We start from the raw sequence: 14,844 nt of genomic DNA, 5'->3' as shown, positions 1-14,844 counted from the left end.
GAGTAGCCTAGGCTATTAGGCTACAGCTAGACCTAAGATTGAAAACTGAGAACGACAATTTTATGTAGAAATCTGAGCGACTGTGATCCACAGGCTACATTTATCTTGCCCAGGACTCAGGAGTCACCATAGGGTTAAAAAGGAGATCTCTTTTCATTTTTTATTTTCTGTCCGTTACAAGAAGTGTCCCACTTCTTATAAACCACGAGACCATCTGATTTGCATCATCGTTATGGCTATTCTTGAACACTTCCAGGAAATGTTGGCAGTGGGTGGGGCCTATATCAGTTTCGTTTTCATGCCTATTTATCTAGCTAAACTGAAACTAGCCGGGCAGTTGCAGCGCATGGACTCATGAGATGTAAACCAACCGCTTATGTAGGCTTGTTAGAGTAGAAACATGACTCACTGCAACACAAATTGCGTTGAAAAGCCTGTAGCGGCTGCCTTTCAGATACTTGGGCGTTGCATCGGTAAATATCCGTGGTTGTTTTTAATTCTTCCTCTGGTGATATCGGGCGGACTTGGAGGAGGATTTTACTTTCTCCGCCAGAGAGAGGTGCATGACATCGAGGACCAATTCACGCCACTAAACGGCCCAGCCAAAGAGGAGAGGGCGTTTGTCAAACAGCACTTTCCTACAGGCAAAGATTTCTCCCGCTTGAGGCTCTACACCGAGGGCTTGTATGCGTCGTTTATAATAGTGAAGAAGCCTAATATACTCACTGTAAACGCGTTTAAAGAAATAATATCATTAGACGAGAGAGTGAAAGGTCTCAAGACAAGTAGAAATAATACATTTGAAAACCTTTGTGCCAAGAAGAAAAAGAAATGTGTCTCAAATGACGTTTTAAATTTTGTCCTAACGGATGATGCTGGCAACATTGACAATATGACTAACCCTATAAATTACCCATTTCATGGAGAAACATTTTTGGGAACAGTTATTGGCGGTGTGAAATTTAGACCAAATACCAAGGAAATCCAGAGCGCCGATGCGATACGACTGTTCTACTACTTAGAAGAAGACGCCCTCGGAAATGAAACTGATGCCTGGCTGAGTCTTTTTATTGACACTTTCTCATCGGAGACAAAATATGCTGAATGGGTAAGAGCATCATGAGAGTATTTAGAGTCTTGTTGCATGTGAGAGAACAATACGTTGATGTTTTTGTGTAGCCTTTTAGTGGCAATTTGAAACGATAAGGGGAAAACCCGTTATTTTTATGACTATTATTATATAACTATTATAAGCTACTATTATATAGCCTAACTAGTTTTAACTATTAGAAACTATTATTATTATTTATGAAGGGGAAGGGCTAACGTGAGAGGTCACATGACTTGAATTGTAGGCAGCAGGGCAATTGAGGACACCGGTCATGTCCTCGGTTTTTTTTCTTCAAGTTTCGTTTTTCAACTTTTATAACGTTTATAAAAGTCTTGTTCCGTAATGAACTGATACGGAACGCTCTTCCGTATTTAATTAACTGCTCAATGCACACACACTACAATGAAAAACACACACAAAACCCTCTAAAAATATACAGTAGCCTACACCCAGCGTTTCTCAAACTATGGGTTGCGCCAGAGCCCATTTATGGAGAGCCGGTCCACTATTAACTCACTGATTCTTGAGAATTTGCCTAGAGCAGGTTTTAATTTTGAAAAAAAAAAAAGTTAGTTAAATTACAAAATCTGGAGGTATGTCATTATAGACCAAGGTCTTAGCTGTTGCAATGTACCGGTGCAACCTCCCCTTTTTGTATTTTGTTTTTCATAAAATAGGCATTTTTCCAGTAGGCTAGGCCTACTTACACAGCGTTTTTTTAGGCCTAAATAGAAAAAGTATGCTTTTTTAATCCAACAACCATATTTTTGAATTAAAACAGACTATTACTTTAATAACTACACCACTGAAGAAACATATTGTGAGCATATTTATTTAAAACAAATAAAAATGAATCTGACGGTGTGACACTAATCTGACGGTGTTGACAGTGGTTTCATTACAACATAAAATTCCAAAACGAATACCACTCAAGTCTTGCTTGACAACTTTATTTAACTTTTTGGTCCAAAAAGCCACCGTTGAGGACCATTTGGGGGCTTTTTTCACCACCATTAAGCAGAAAACCTGACGGTGGTGACATCTGACAAAAATCTACTCTTTCACATGATATGCATGAATTGTTCACATTATCCACCCTGTTTGCATCCTATTGCTGGCTACTTCAAACCTCTTCTTAAAAATTATACATTTATTTTATAATCTAATCTAATATTTTGTATACAAAAGAGACAGTGTTGACATGTTATGGTTGTGACAGTAGCAGTGTCCAAAAATATGAACAACTTTAAGAGAAAATAGCAAACTAATGGGAGCTTGAGTGATCTTAAAGCATGCAGTACGGCTGAAGGTTTGAAAATGAGGTCCTCAAGAATGTAGTTGACCTTGTAGTTGCCTGATTTTATTGCCTTTTATAAATATCTGACGGTGGTGACGAAAATGTGGGACACATTTTGAGCAGCCACAAAATAATAGTAAATATTGCTCAAAACGTAGTTTGGAGTTTCTAATACATAATACAATGTACTCTTTCAAGTGTAAAGATATCATTAAATTAAATGATTGCTTTTAGTGTTTTTAATCAAGTCAAAATTAGTCCTAATCAAGTCCTATTCGAGGACAACTGATTTTGTAGGGTATGGGCCAGCATATTCATTAAATTAATACAAAAATAAAATAAACCTTTAAAAGAACCTCACATGTGTGCAAAGGACCCCCTGATTATAACCTTGATTCTTTTTGTTCATGGAAATGGCATTAATTTCCAACAGAATCGGCACTTTTCTCAGTGAGACATGTTTTAGGCAAATTCTCAAGAATCAGTGAGCTCCATTGCACCTGCATTGTACCTGCAGTTACTGTTGCAGTTCTACTAGGGGCGATCACGAGCAAGTGATCAAACAATGGGGGTCTATCGGGCTAGACGGCTAAATTGGTCTGTTTCACCTGATTGTCATAAAAAAAATTCGAAGATTGGAATTTAGTTTCTGCAAGCTCAATATGGGTTTTAGGTCGAAAGTTGAATGAACAATTACTTATGGTCCTTTTGTTTCTCACAGGCTTGGTCGTTGTTGCCCATAACACACTAGCATCCTGCTAATGAATGACGTCATTGACACGTTTTAAAAGCTTTTTAGAACAATCAAACACAAAAAAATTATATCCAGAGAAAAGTGGATTTTAGGAGAAACTCCATTCACCTCCATTCATTCTCCACTTGCTCGCCATGGCCCTCTAGTTGCAGTACCATGCGGAAGTAAATTATGTAGAGAGCGTTCGTTCTCCCCCTATTAGACATTCTCTGGAGAAGCCAAACCATTTTGTGGAATGATGCATCATCCTTTGCCTGACCCCGCCCGACTCTTTCATGACTCTTTCATGACGATCTCTTTGTGTCGATCTCTACTGTGCCAGTACCAGGTTTGTTGCCAGTGCTGGTGCTGACGTGGACTTGGCCTGGCTTCAGCTCGTTGTAACACCAGCCCGCATTTCCACTCATTTTCAGCACCAAGCTGAATGTTGTGGCATGTTACTGACCATATTGTAACTCATCCTAGGCAGATGGGTTGGTCCCTTGAGTCGTGGATCTGTCCGAGGTTTCAACCTATATGTCTTCCCAATTCTAGGGAGTTTTTCTTCGCCCCTGTCTCTCAGGGGCTCTCTCTGAATGTTTAACACTCTGCCATGAGACATGTGTAATGTTCTGAAATTCAATTGAAATTGAAATTACTATTACAATTGTAATGTTCAGGAGCAACATTTATTCCGGGGGAAATCATAGCAGAGAGACAGTTACTACAGGTTGATTTTTAAATGTAGGCTACTTTTCAAGTTAGACCTACTTAAATTTGAAGGCCGGCTGCGTGTAGGTTATTGAACATGAACAGCATAGTACATAATAGTGCCTACACACCCTTGCGTTGAATTCAGTGCAGGAGGCACATCTCATTATGGTTAATGTTATGCCTCAAGGCATATGGTGTGTTCATGAGCAACTGGGAAGTGGGAGAATTCTAGAGTTTAGGGGGTGCACGTCACACAGTCATGAAGTCACAGTTTGAAGTAGAGGCTTTGGGAGAGCTCTCAGAAGAATGTATTGACGTTATTCAACCTTCCCACTTCCCAGCTGCATGGGGACACCATACACACCTCAGACGGTTAGGAAAACCCACTGGCACACAGTACAAGACAAGCGGAACTGACAGAGACATGCACTGCAGACAACGGGTGTGTAAGCTTTATGTTATTATACTAAAGCTTACTCTCACACATCAGCTACAATAGACAATGACGACAATTACTGTAACTTGATGTTTTTTTAATTTTTTTTTTAATGGTTCTTTGATGTCTCCAAGTGGGGCGAGAGAAAGTGGAATTGATCATTATATCAATATGCTAATATGTGGTTTAATGTTCTGCATTAGGCCCCATGTTCCAATGTGTGGTTTAAAACGTCGTCTTTCTCACTAGTGGGTCACTTTGACCCTAAAAGAATGATCCTAATGGCACTGATATCTGTATTGTTCCTAAACATGGATAATATAAGGTGCCAGGGTTATCGTGCCTGGTCAAATCAGAGACGCATATTCTGGAGTACACTGTGTTTCACGCATGTGCCTCTCTCCTGTACAACCTAATTAAACCCTGTATCTTGTGTACGCCTGTTTCGCTTAATCTCATGTTTCACATATATCTATCAACAGTTTCGGGTTAAAATGAACCTTAATTCACACAAATGAATCAAGAATCATCTTTTCTGTATCTTCTGTAATAGACCTATTTCAAAAGAATTCAGAATTTCAAAAGGAAGATTCCTATTTTGTCATATCGAAGGAGTGAGAGAATCAATGATAAGCAAATAAGTTGATTAGTTATTTCTGGAGGTGGTATGCTCTGTAAACGGGTTGACTGCTTTTTAATTATACGTAGTTTCCTGTGAATGTGAGTAAATTCCTGTAAATGTATCCATTTGATATAGAGTATGTGTCTGTTCCATGTGTTTGTTGCAGGACTCCATATCCATTTTCACATCATTGTCAAGAGAAGAAGAGATGAAAAAGAATAGCAAAAGTGTGACCCCTTTCTTTTCCATCACATATTTTTTGGCCATCAACGTATCAATTCTTTCTTGCCTAAGGTATGTCATCTCTTAATCTCTTATATGTTTAGTTTATCCCGCGTACCATCACCTACATTCTGACTTGCGATTCTGACTCTTACCCACGATGAGTCTTGATTTAGTGCCGCGGTCCAAACCTTTTCATCTCGTGTACAACCAGGGGTACGCGTACTGTACCACAGTTTGGGAATCCCTGGTTTAGATGATTTGTTCAGATAATGGCAGAAATGAATTCTTATTGTATGGCCAATTATATCAACTGATGATGGTCAAGTGTCTGTGTGGTAACTACCTGTCATCTGTTTCCAGGTTGGACTGTGTGAGGAACAAGGTGTCTGTGGCCAGCTTTGGGGTGTTTTCTGCAGGACTGTCTGTGCTGTCCAGTTTCGGGCTACTTCTGTATTGTGGGATGCCGTTTGCAATGACTGTGGCAACCGCTCCCTTTCTGATTCTCGGTGAGGCTCACTTTATTAAACTTGGGACATGTTGAGACGTTGATTGCACACAAGATTGCCTGATCAGATGTACATCTCAATCAGTGACACAATACAAACGTACAATTTAAAGCTAGTGATTTCTCTTGTTGCACATTCACTGTAACAGGCTAATCTAAGTCCAAATGTACTCCCAAACTGATCTACACAGTTATATACAGTGTTTTCCTTCTAAAATAAAAAAGGCCATTATCTGACAGTCATCTTTAATTGATGATCATGATGTCTTATTTTGTCACATATTCCCTTTCCAGACAACAGGGGAGCACACCTTTATCTCAGCTTCCAAAATGTCGTATTGCGTTATTCTTCATTCAAGATCAGTATATGAGCAATAGTACGTCATGTTCGGAAAAAACTCAGACAATGTTGCTTCTTTGTAAGTCATGCAGATGTTACTTTGGAGAATTAGCTGAACAACATTGCACATCACTTGGTAAAATGGTATCTTTTTTATAAACACATTATGAAATCAAACCCCTGAGGAATTTTGTTTTGTTTGTGTACAAAACCCTTTCTATAGGTATTGGTGTAGATGACATGTTCATCATGATTTCCTGCTGGCAGAAGACAAGGGTTCACGACAAGGTGGAAGATCGCATGGCAGAGACGTACAGGGAGGCGGCAGTCTCCATCACCATCACCACTCTGACTGATGCCTTGGCCTTTTACATCGGCATCCTGACTCCTTTTCGCTCTGTCCAGTCCTTCTGCATGTACACAGGCACAGCCATCCTCTTCTGCTACATCTACAGCATCACATTCTTCGGTGCCTTTCTGGCCCTGAATGGACGACGAGAGAGCAGCAACAGACACTGGCTTACATTCAGGAAAGTTGACCCTCCAACTCCAGAGAACAAGGGCAATGCCTGCTCAGTTGGAGGAGCTTATGATCACCAAACAGGTGCAGAGGAGGAAATGCCCATCAACGTCTTCTTCAGGAAGTATTATGGGCCATTCTTAACTAAAAGATTAAGCAAGTGCTTTGTTATTTTGCTCTATGTTGTATATATGGGTGTGAGCATATATGGTTGTTTTCAGATGAAAGAGGGTATAGATCTGAAAAACCTAGCTGCAGATGACTCGTATGTAGTTAATTACTACGACAACGAGAATCAGTATTTCAAAGACTTTGGACCATTTGTTATGGTCATTATAGAAGACAAAACATTTGAGTATTGGAATAAGACTGCAAGAGACAATCTCATGGGTTGTGTTAGACAGTTTGGAAATTCAGACATGGTGCCTGAAAATGTGACTGTTTCATGGCTTGATCACTTTGTGAAATATGGAAAGGGTACAGGTTTTGATATGTCAGTCCAGAAAAGATTCATGAGGTTTTTACCAAGCTTTCTTACACTTTCAGGTTTTAGTGAAGATGTTCATATTCAAGACGGTGTGATTCAAGCGTCCCGCATCTTTATACCAACAGTTAATGTCAGGACTGCAGTAGATGAAAAGAACATGTTGAATTTTTTTAGAAACACCGCTAGTAAATGCGGTGAGTCTGCAAATGGCGTAAATTTAACTGTGTACCATCCAGCTTTCATTTACTTTGATCAGTATGCCGTCATTGTCAGCAATACCATCCAGAACATCATAGTGGCTACTGTCGCTATGCTTGTCATTGCCCTTCTGTTGATTCCACATCCTCTCTGTTCTCTGTGGGTAACATTTGCCATCGCCTCTGTAATAGTAGGTGTAGCTGGTTTCATGGCTTTGTGGGATGTTAATCTAGACTCCATCTCCATGATCAACCTGGTAATCTGCATCGGCTTTTCTGTTGACTTTTCTGCACACATTTCTTATGCCTTTGTCTCAAGTGAAAAGAGATCAGCCAATGCAAAAGCCATAGATGCCTTATCCAACCTTGGGTATCCAATAATCCAGGGAGCTTTATCAACAATTGCTGGGGTTATTGTTCTGTCAGCGGCAAAGAGCTACATCTTCAGAACCTTCTTTAAGATCATGTTTCTTGTCATCTCCTTTGGGGCTGTACATGGCCTTGTGTTTATCCCAGTGTTTCTGACATTCTTTGGGGTTTGTGGAAAAATAGTAAGAACTGAAAGTGACAAATCCATCACCAACGATACAGAATTTATTAAAGTTAACAGTGCATTGGAGATGGATGAAAATGGGATTTTAAAGAAAGATACCGATTTCGATATTAGGTTCTGATCAAGGTGGGACAATATTTGTTGAAAAAGACGATCTGGTATCTTAAATAATTATCATGAAATAGATAGTCAGGTCTTTGATCTAATCACGATTGCCACAATTTACGTTGTAGTCTATTCACAGTGCGTGCTTACACTATCCCTGGAATACTGCAAGGATGGACAGGAAATATTTTACGATCTGTTACTTTTACGATTATGATTTTATCTGTTACAAACTTTAGCCTTTGTAAACCATGCACTTCTTTACAGTACAAAACATCTTGTTGAAATGAAAGAAACTGAAGACTGAAGGATGCATTGTAGACAGGTATCCCTGCTGTTGTTGCCCACTGGCTAACCATGGCATTGGCTAAATGAGCTCCTGTCAGCATGGTCAGAAAAGGAATGGGATGACAATTGAAAGAGACAATTGCGCTGCTATTATCAACTTATTCGAGATGGTGACCAATGGCTCTATGATTTAACATTATATATTATGGCAGTACAAACCAAGCATGTGTCAGGTTTATGAAGGCTTCCAGAAGAAATTATAATTGCATTTAAAGTGAAAATCTTCTTATGCCATGAATACGCTACTCCACAAATTATTGGATATTTGGCTTTCCTTCACTGGCTCTCAAACTCTCTCCTCGATCCTAGATGCTCGGTCCTCGAGGCTCGTTCCCACTGATCTATAACTAACACTGGATAGACTATCCCATTGTTGTCGCCCCATCATTCTTTATCTAGATCAGTGAGGACGAGGAAGGAAGGGAGGGTGTATAAAAGACCAGATGAGAGTTACCCTCTGTGTAGGCAATGGGGAAGGCATTGAGACAGGGCAAGAGAGGTGAGGGGCCCAACTTTTAGGTCTGTGGAACAAGGGCTTGCCACCAGGATGGGACCATGTGTTTAGCAAAGCAGACTGTTGTGTGTCTTCATTGTAAAGTCTGAAGAGCTAGTTTATTTTTTATTTTTGTATCACAAAACCAACTCAGGGCTTGCATTTGCATGCATTTTGAAAAGATGTTACTGAGTTACCTTTTTAAAAATGTTTTATTTAAATTAAAGTGGCATAGAAGATTGTCGCACAGCTGGTGCTTTTAATGTTAGCATTTTCATTACTGAATACTGACATGTGACTGATGTTACATTTAACCCCATTTTTTCTCCATAATTTGTTTTAGTGTTACAACTTTGAAGGAAAGATAATGACTTGCAAAATTGGCTGAGAGCTGAGAATATATTTTGTCATAACTACTATGCCAAGCTTTATGTACAGAATGTGGATTGTTAAAACATCTGTCAAAAACACTTTACATTATCATTATCGCTTTATGTTGAACACTGTAAAAACACTGTATTGCCTTTGTATAATTATCTTAAGTGTCCTTGTAGATTGTTGTGCACATTTGTTTTTAAATTTATTTAACATATTATGGACTATGGCAGAGACTATGGAGACACGCCTCAAAGTATCCAGCTTCCAGCAGAGCTCAACTAGTTACACTTCACCTCCATTTTGAGTTTTTGTTTCAAATCGCACATATTTACAATGGCCCTGTTTCCACATACAGTGGCTTATAAAGTTTTTGTTTTGACAAATGTTTTTATTGACTTTTTCAATTGCAACACAAAGACACAACACAATAAAACAAAACAAGGCACATCAATACGTACAAATAGGCGCTTGTAGATATTCCAAATACATGTAGAGATATATAGTGGGGAGAACATGTATTTGATACATGCTTAAGTTGCCTAAAAAAAGGAATAAGTTATCATTTGACAATTGATCTTAATGACTTAATTTAAAAAAAATGTAAAAATCGAACCGCTAAGGACACCAATTTTCTTTGTGATTGAAGAATGTATCGTGGATAAATAAATGTTCTTCCTTAAATGCTAGGGGGGCATAAGTATTTGACCCCTATGTGACCCCAGGAGGATTTTTTTTTATATTTTATATGTTTTTATTTTTAAAGGCCAGCTATTTCATGGTTCCAGGATATCATGCATCCTGATAAAGTTCCCTTGACCTTTGGAATTAAGATAGCCCCACGCCATCACATACCCTTCACCATATAGAGATTGACATGGTTTGAGATTGGTGTTGTTTTTTACAGTTGGCTTATTAGCCTATTTGATGCTCATTGAGCTCAATGCAAATAGGCACTTGAAGATATTCCAGATGCATGTAGAGATATAAGTGGTATGTTTTATTGGTGTGGTAGCTGATTCTCATCATGCCGTTCAAGGAAAAGAAATGGAAACGCCAATGAGCTGTACCAACATGTGCTTATACCTGTAATCAAGTTGACCTCTTCTGGAAGCTGTTGGCATTGTAGAATTTTTGGTAAAAATAGATTGACTCTGTGATGAACTGTCAGAGAGTAGTAAAGGGTAGAATGAAAAATGTTGAAATGACCGCATCTTTAAACGACCGCATTCTGCCCTCTTTGTCACTTATTCTTGGAAACACAACTGAGGCCCACTACCAGGTACTGTGAATCTGTATCTCAAAATAGATCATTAGGATGAGTATGATTCGAATCAATGAGATGAGGAATTGTAGGAAATGTTGTATTTTTATTTAACATAAATGTTAAATTTCTGATTTGAGACCAGCAACAAGTTTGGGACGGGACAGGAGCAACAAAATGCTGGAAAAGGTGTGTAATGACGAAGACAACAGGCATACAATATTTCACAATCAATGATATTGTATTACTATATTATATTATAATATATTAAATATTAGGGCAACTGGTGCCATGATTGAGTATAAAAACAGCGTCACGTAAAGATGTGGAGGTATTCATCACTCTGTAAACTTGTGCAGATATATATAACAATACAATATATATAATACATCTTAACCATCATGAAATTGCATTATTACATTATTGCAAGTATTCTACAGCACACAATATCATTGAATATTCAGATTATCAAATGAAATCTTTGCAAACAATGGACCGAGTTGAGAAACAATATTGGGCAGCCTTGGTCTTGGTTCTGTTAAAAAAAAAAAAAAAAAAGTGATTGTAATGGGCTCAGGAAAAATCTCCGATAATGGTTATGCACAGTTTGATACTTAATTCACAAATTCTAGTGTATTCACCATAAGAACGAAGACATTTGATTTAATAAACAAAAACAAGTTAATAGAGGAATTAATGGAGCGCTGGGTCATGAAAATAAGTTAAAACAGAAAAAATAAATAAACAAAAATAAACTTGGCTCGGTCACTTGCGACTCATGTTATGCATTAAAGGGTTTTTTAAGGGGGGGCTAATGATTTTGGCCTCAACTATAGGAGCTTCACATTGATCTAACATTCTGTTGGATAAATGCATGCCAGTTCAAATAACATTGTGTTAGATAGAAAAACGGGAGTTTGTTTAATTTCATGTTTTGTGGATTAGTAATGTGACAAAACCTCTTACTTGATTCAGTTAGAAGGTTGTTTCTTTCAAAACTGACTTTTATAATAGACTTTTGAAGTTATTGTAGTGTAATATGGTTTGATAAATGGGACAGCCCTGACTTTTCCTTTTTTTTACATTGTCAACATGATAAAATATAATACCGTTTTATTTATGCCATATGCTGATTTCAAATGGACAGAGCTGAAATGGAAAAAGGTCATTTCAATCAATCAAACTGTGCAATTCCTTTTGGAAATCATGGACTCTGGGCTAAACAGTAGAGTGCCACTATGGCAGTGTGGTAGTGCATTAGGCATACGGCATGAAATTGGGTGCATCATGGAATAAAAACATACATATGAGGACACAAGGCTGTTGAGCAGCTGGAAAGGGCTGGACAAACAGTTTCTGGGCAGTTTATTCACAGTTTATTCACAGTCTATTCTGAGAACGAACGAACAGAAAGAAGGAACAAGAAGCTGATGGCGTGCAATTGAACTTCCTCAAGTGCTCAAGATGAAACTGCTCGGTGAACATACTTAGAATTACTGTGCTTAGAACATGCAACTTCCCCAATCAAATAGCCTATCCGGTTGTGTGAGCATCTACGTAATATACTGTATTGTTAATATACAGTTCTCAATCCCCAAATTATTATTTTTATTATTATCATTATTATGGAAAAGGCTTTACATTTTACATTTGGTCATGTTGATTAAAATGCACTATGGCTCCATACTGAATTGTCCTATACAGTAATAGAAATTGGCCTCATTTCATCGCTTGAGTCACTACATGCAAAAGTGCTAAACTAGCCTAGTTGTCGTGTTGTCATTGTTTGTCTAGCATATACATACGGTACATATTGCCAAAAGTATTGGGTCACTTGCCTTGACCCCCTATAATGACTTAAGTGACATCCTATTCTTAACCCATTGGGCTTAATATGACATTGGTCCACATTTTGCAGCTATAACAGCTTCAACTTTTCTGGGAAAGCTTTCCATATGGTTTAGGAGTGTGAGATTTTTTGTCCTTTCTTCCAGATGCGCATTTGTGAGGTCACACACTGATGTTGGACGAGGCTACTGGCTAGTGCAAAAAAATGACACCTGACCCACCCCTTTCTAATGCAACAAATGATTAACTTTAGTCCATCTGCAGGCATGTTGTTTATGCTAATGCAGATGAGCATCAGTAATGGTGGAGCGCAAACTATGCTACAAATGTCCTTCTCCAAGCAAGCTAAAACAGGCCACTAAAAAAGAAATGAAAGGATCTTGTGCTATACGGCTTACAAGGTCAGGACACTGTGAGAACATGAAAACGTTACATTTCTGAAATTCATAAATGTTCTTGTTTAGTTAAACATACTTCATCTAAAGGTCTATCTATCAGCTTCAGTTTTAGAAAAAAGAAAACACAGATAAAGGCAATGAGTGCCAGGTGAGGCCACGGCCTTGACTTTCGCTGATTTCTGCCTCTGAAGTTTAAAAGGGAAAGAGTCAAACGTGTTAAAGGGATAGTTCGCGTTTTAAGACACGAAGTTATATGGGTTCCCCGTCAGCAACGTTGTGCATCAGCACTGACTTACCCCGCAACAGCGTCCTGTGAGCCGAGATCCAGCCGGTTTTTGATGCTGAAGAAAGTAGTCCGGCAAGTTTCTGGGGTCACGAAAGTAAAGTGTTTTTCTTCTCAAAACCATATGCGTTCAAAAGAGTGATATATTTGCACCACAAAAACGTTGTCCAGGAAAAATTCAAACCTCGTTATCACTTACTTATTTTTCGTGATTCCTATCACTGCGCGCTACTGACAGCTGGACAACGTTTTTGTGGTGCAAATATATCACTCTGTTGAACGCATATGGTTTTGAGAAGAAAAACACTTTACTTTCGTGACCCCAGAAACCTGCTGAAGAAAATAGTCCGGCATCAAAAACGATCAAAAACCGGCTGGATCTCGGCTCACAGGACGCTGTCGGGGGGTAAGTCAGTGCTGATGCACAATGTTGCTGACAGGGAACCCATATAACTTCGTGTCTTAAAACCCGAACTATCCCTTTAATAGCCTATCAAACACTCTGTATCAGTATATGACGTTAATCGCTGACTAATAGAAAAGTAAGTTTAGTTTTCTTGGAAACAACTGAATGTGTTCTCTTTCACTTTCTTGCCTCACTTGTTCCTCATGATTTTCTAGGAACAGAAAATTTGTTATTGCTTAATCACTCACTTTTGTAGGCTATACATGGCTACTGTATACTGCCCTACAAAGCAAAAAGACAGTAACTGCGATTTTGGTCGAATCTTTTTTTTTTTTTTTTTTTTTTTTTTTATCATTTTCATGACTTTCAAGTTGTAATGAAGATTGATATTTACCAAAAAATAAGTTAATGTAAAATAACACAACCTCCACATGTTCAATATTTCACCTACAACTACAGGTTGGACAACATGATAACTTTAAGGTCATTGTTTTCAGTTTGCACTCTGCGTAGTTACTGCCTTTTTGCAGTATAGGCCTGTTAAGATTTACAGTGTTCTTACAATTTTGTTCTAAATGTGTAATAGAGTGAATGAGCTTGATCAGAAGCTCTTTGGCATCACTGATGCTGAAGCTGAGCAAATGGATCCTCAAAAGAAGCTTTTGTTGAAGTGCACCTACCGAGCACTGGAAGACGCTGGAATACCAATGGAGAGAGCCAGTGGGACCAGGACTGGAGTTTACATAGGTTGTTTTTGTAACCCACCAGGAAAAGTGACATCGGATCGAGAGAGAAATGTAAGAGTAGAAACCTCATTCAAGATTCCTACTATTTCTCATATGCACCAAACTAACGCATTGTAAAGTTGCCACTTGTTGGTTGCAGCCTCGACAGGTGTGGCTTGAGCTGGGCTGCAAACACGTGGCAACTAGAAATAGGAACATTGCCTATTTTTCACACAACAAGCAAGCTCCAACACATGTTGAAAGTGTTTCCAGGAAAAAGAGACGTGAAGTTTTAGTAGGCATATTGGCCAGTTGAAACATTTTGCATGGAAGGCCTATAGTATTACAGTGGCCATGGCTGATTTTGACTTCTCCAATATGGCAACGACCAATATAATACCCCATGACCAATATAACACAATTATAGACCTCTGAAGTTCGCCTACAAAAAGGATCCAAAGCTGCCATCTTTGCTCATGTAAGGAGATCCGGGAGTTAATTGAAGCTAACTGCCTATGGCAAGTTGCATGGTAAGTTAGCTCTGGGGTAGCAAAGATCAAGGTGTGCCGTCTTCACCTACTGAAGATCACAGTATCCACTAGACGGCAGTGGACAAAACTGTGTCGTGAAAAACGTCTGCATTTCCAATGTCATCATCCCCGCAAGAGTTTAACAGGTGCGATAATTGAAAATCCCCATGTTATTTTCCCATAGAAAAAATCTCAAGATACCGGATCTCCTTATTTGGGCAAAGGTGGTGGCTTTTTTGTAGGCGAACTTCAGAGGTCTATTTTTAGTATCATTCTCTACAAGGCTATCGTTCCTCAAATCTTATGGTTATGGACTTTCCATTTCTAGG

General features: G+C 38.7%; 1 protein-coding gene across 1 annotated transcript; it reads left to right on the top strand.

Annotated features, from left to right (window-relative positions):
* The first annotated feature begins 335 nt into the window (after positions 1-335).
* On the top strand, positions 336-9,278 carry LOC134065712 (patched domain-containing protein 3-like). The gene is made up of 4 exons (XM_062520721.1): positions 336-1,108; positions 5,080-5,207; positions 5,499-5,644; positions 6,207-9,278. Exons 1-4 carry the CDS (start codon positions 401-403, stop codon positions 7,859-7,861), a joined length of 2,637 nt encoding a protein of 878 aa, XP_062376705.1. The 5' UTR covers positions 336-400; the 3' UTR covers positions 7,862-9,278.
* The last annotated feature ends 5,566 nt before the right edge of the window (positions 9,279-14,844 follow it).

The sequence above is a fragment of the Sardina pilchardus genome, chromosome 19 (genome assembly GCF_963854185.1).
Source record: "Sardina pilchardus chromosome 19, fSarPil1.1, whole genome shotgun sequence".
In the NCBI taxonomy this organism is placed as follows: Eukaryota; Metazoa; Chordata; class Actinopteri; order Clupeiformes; family Clupeidae; genus Sardina; species Sardina pilchardus.
This window is presented reverse-complemented; position numbering and strand designations above follow the sequence as displayed.

Excerpts from the sequence above, each read along its gene's own strand:
- LOC134065712 (XM_062520721.1), top strand. The coding sequence starts at position 401 with ATGACTCACTGCAACACAAATTGCGTTGAAAAGCCTGTAGCGGCTGCC. Across the intron at positions 5,208-5,498 it reads TCAATTCTTTCTTGCCTAAG|GTTGGACTGTGTGAGGAACA; the intron begins GTATGTCATCTC and ends ATCTGTTTCCAG. Across the intron at positions 5,645-6,206 it reads CGCTCCCTTTCTGATTCTCG|GTATTGGTGTAGATGACATG; the intron begins GTGAGGCTCACT and ends CCCTTTCTATAG.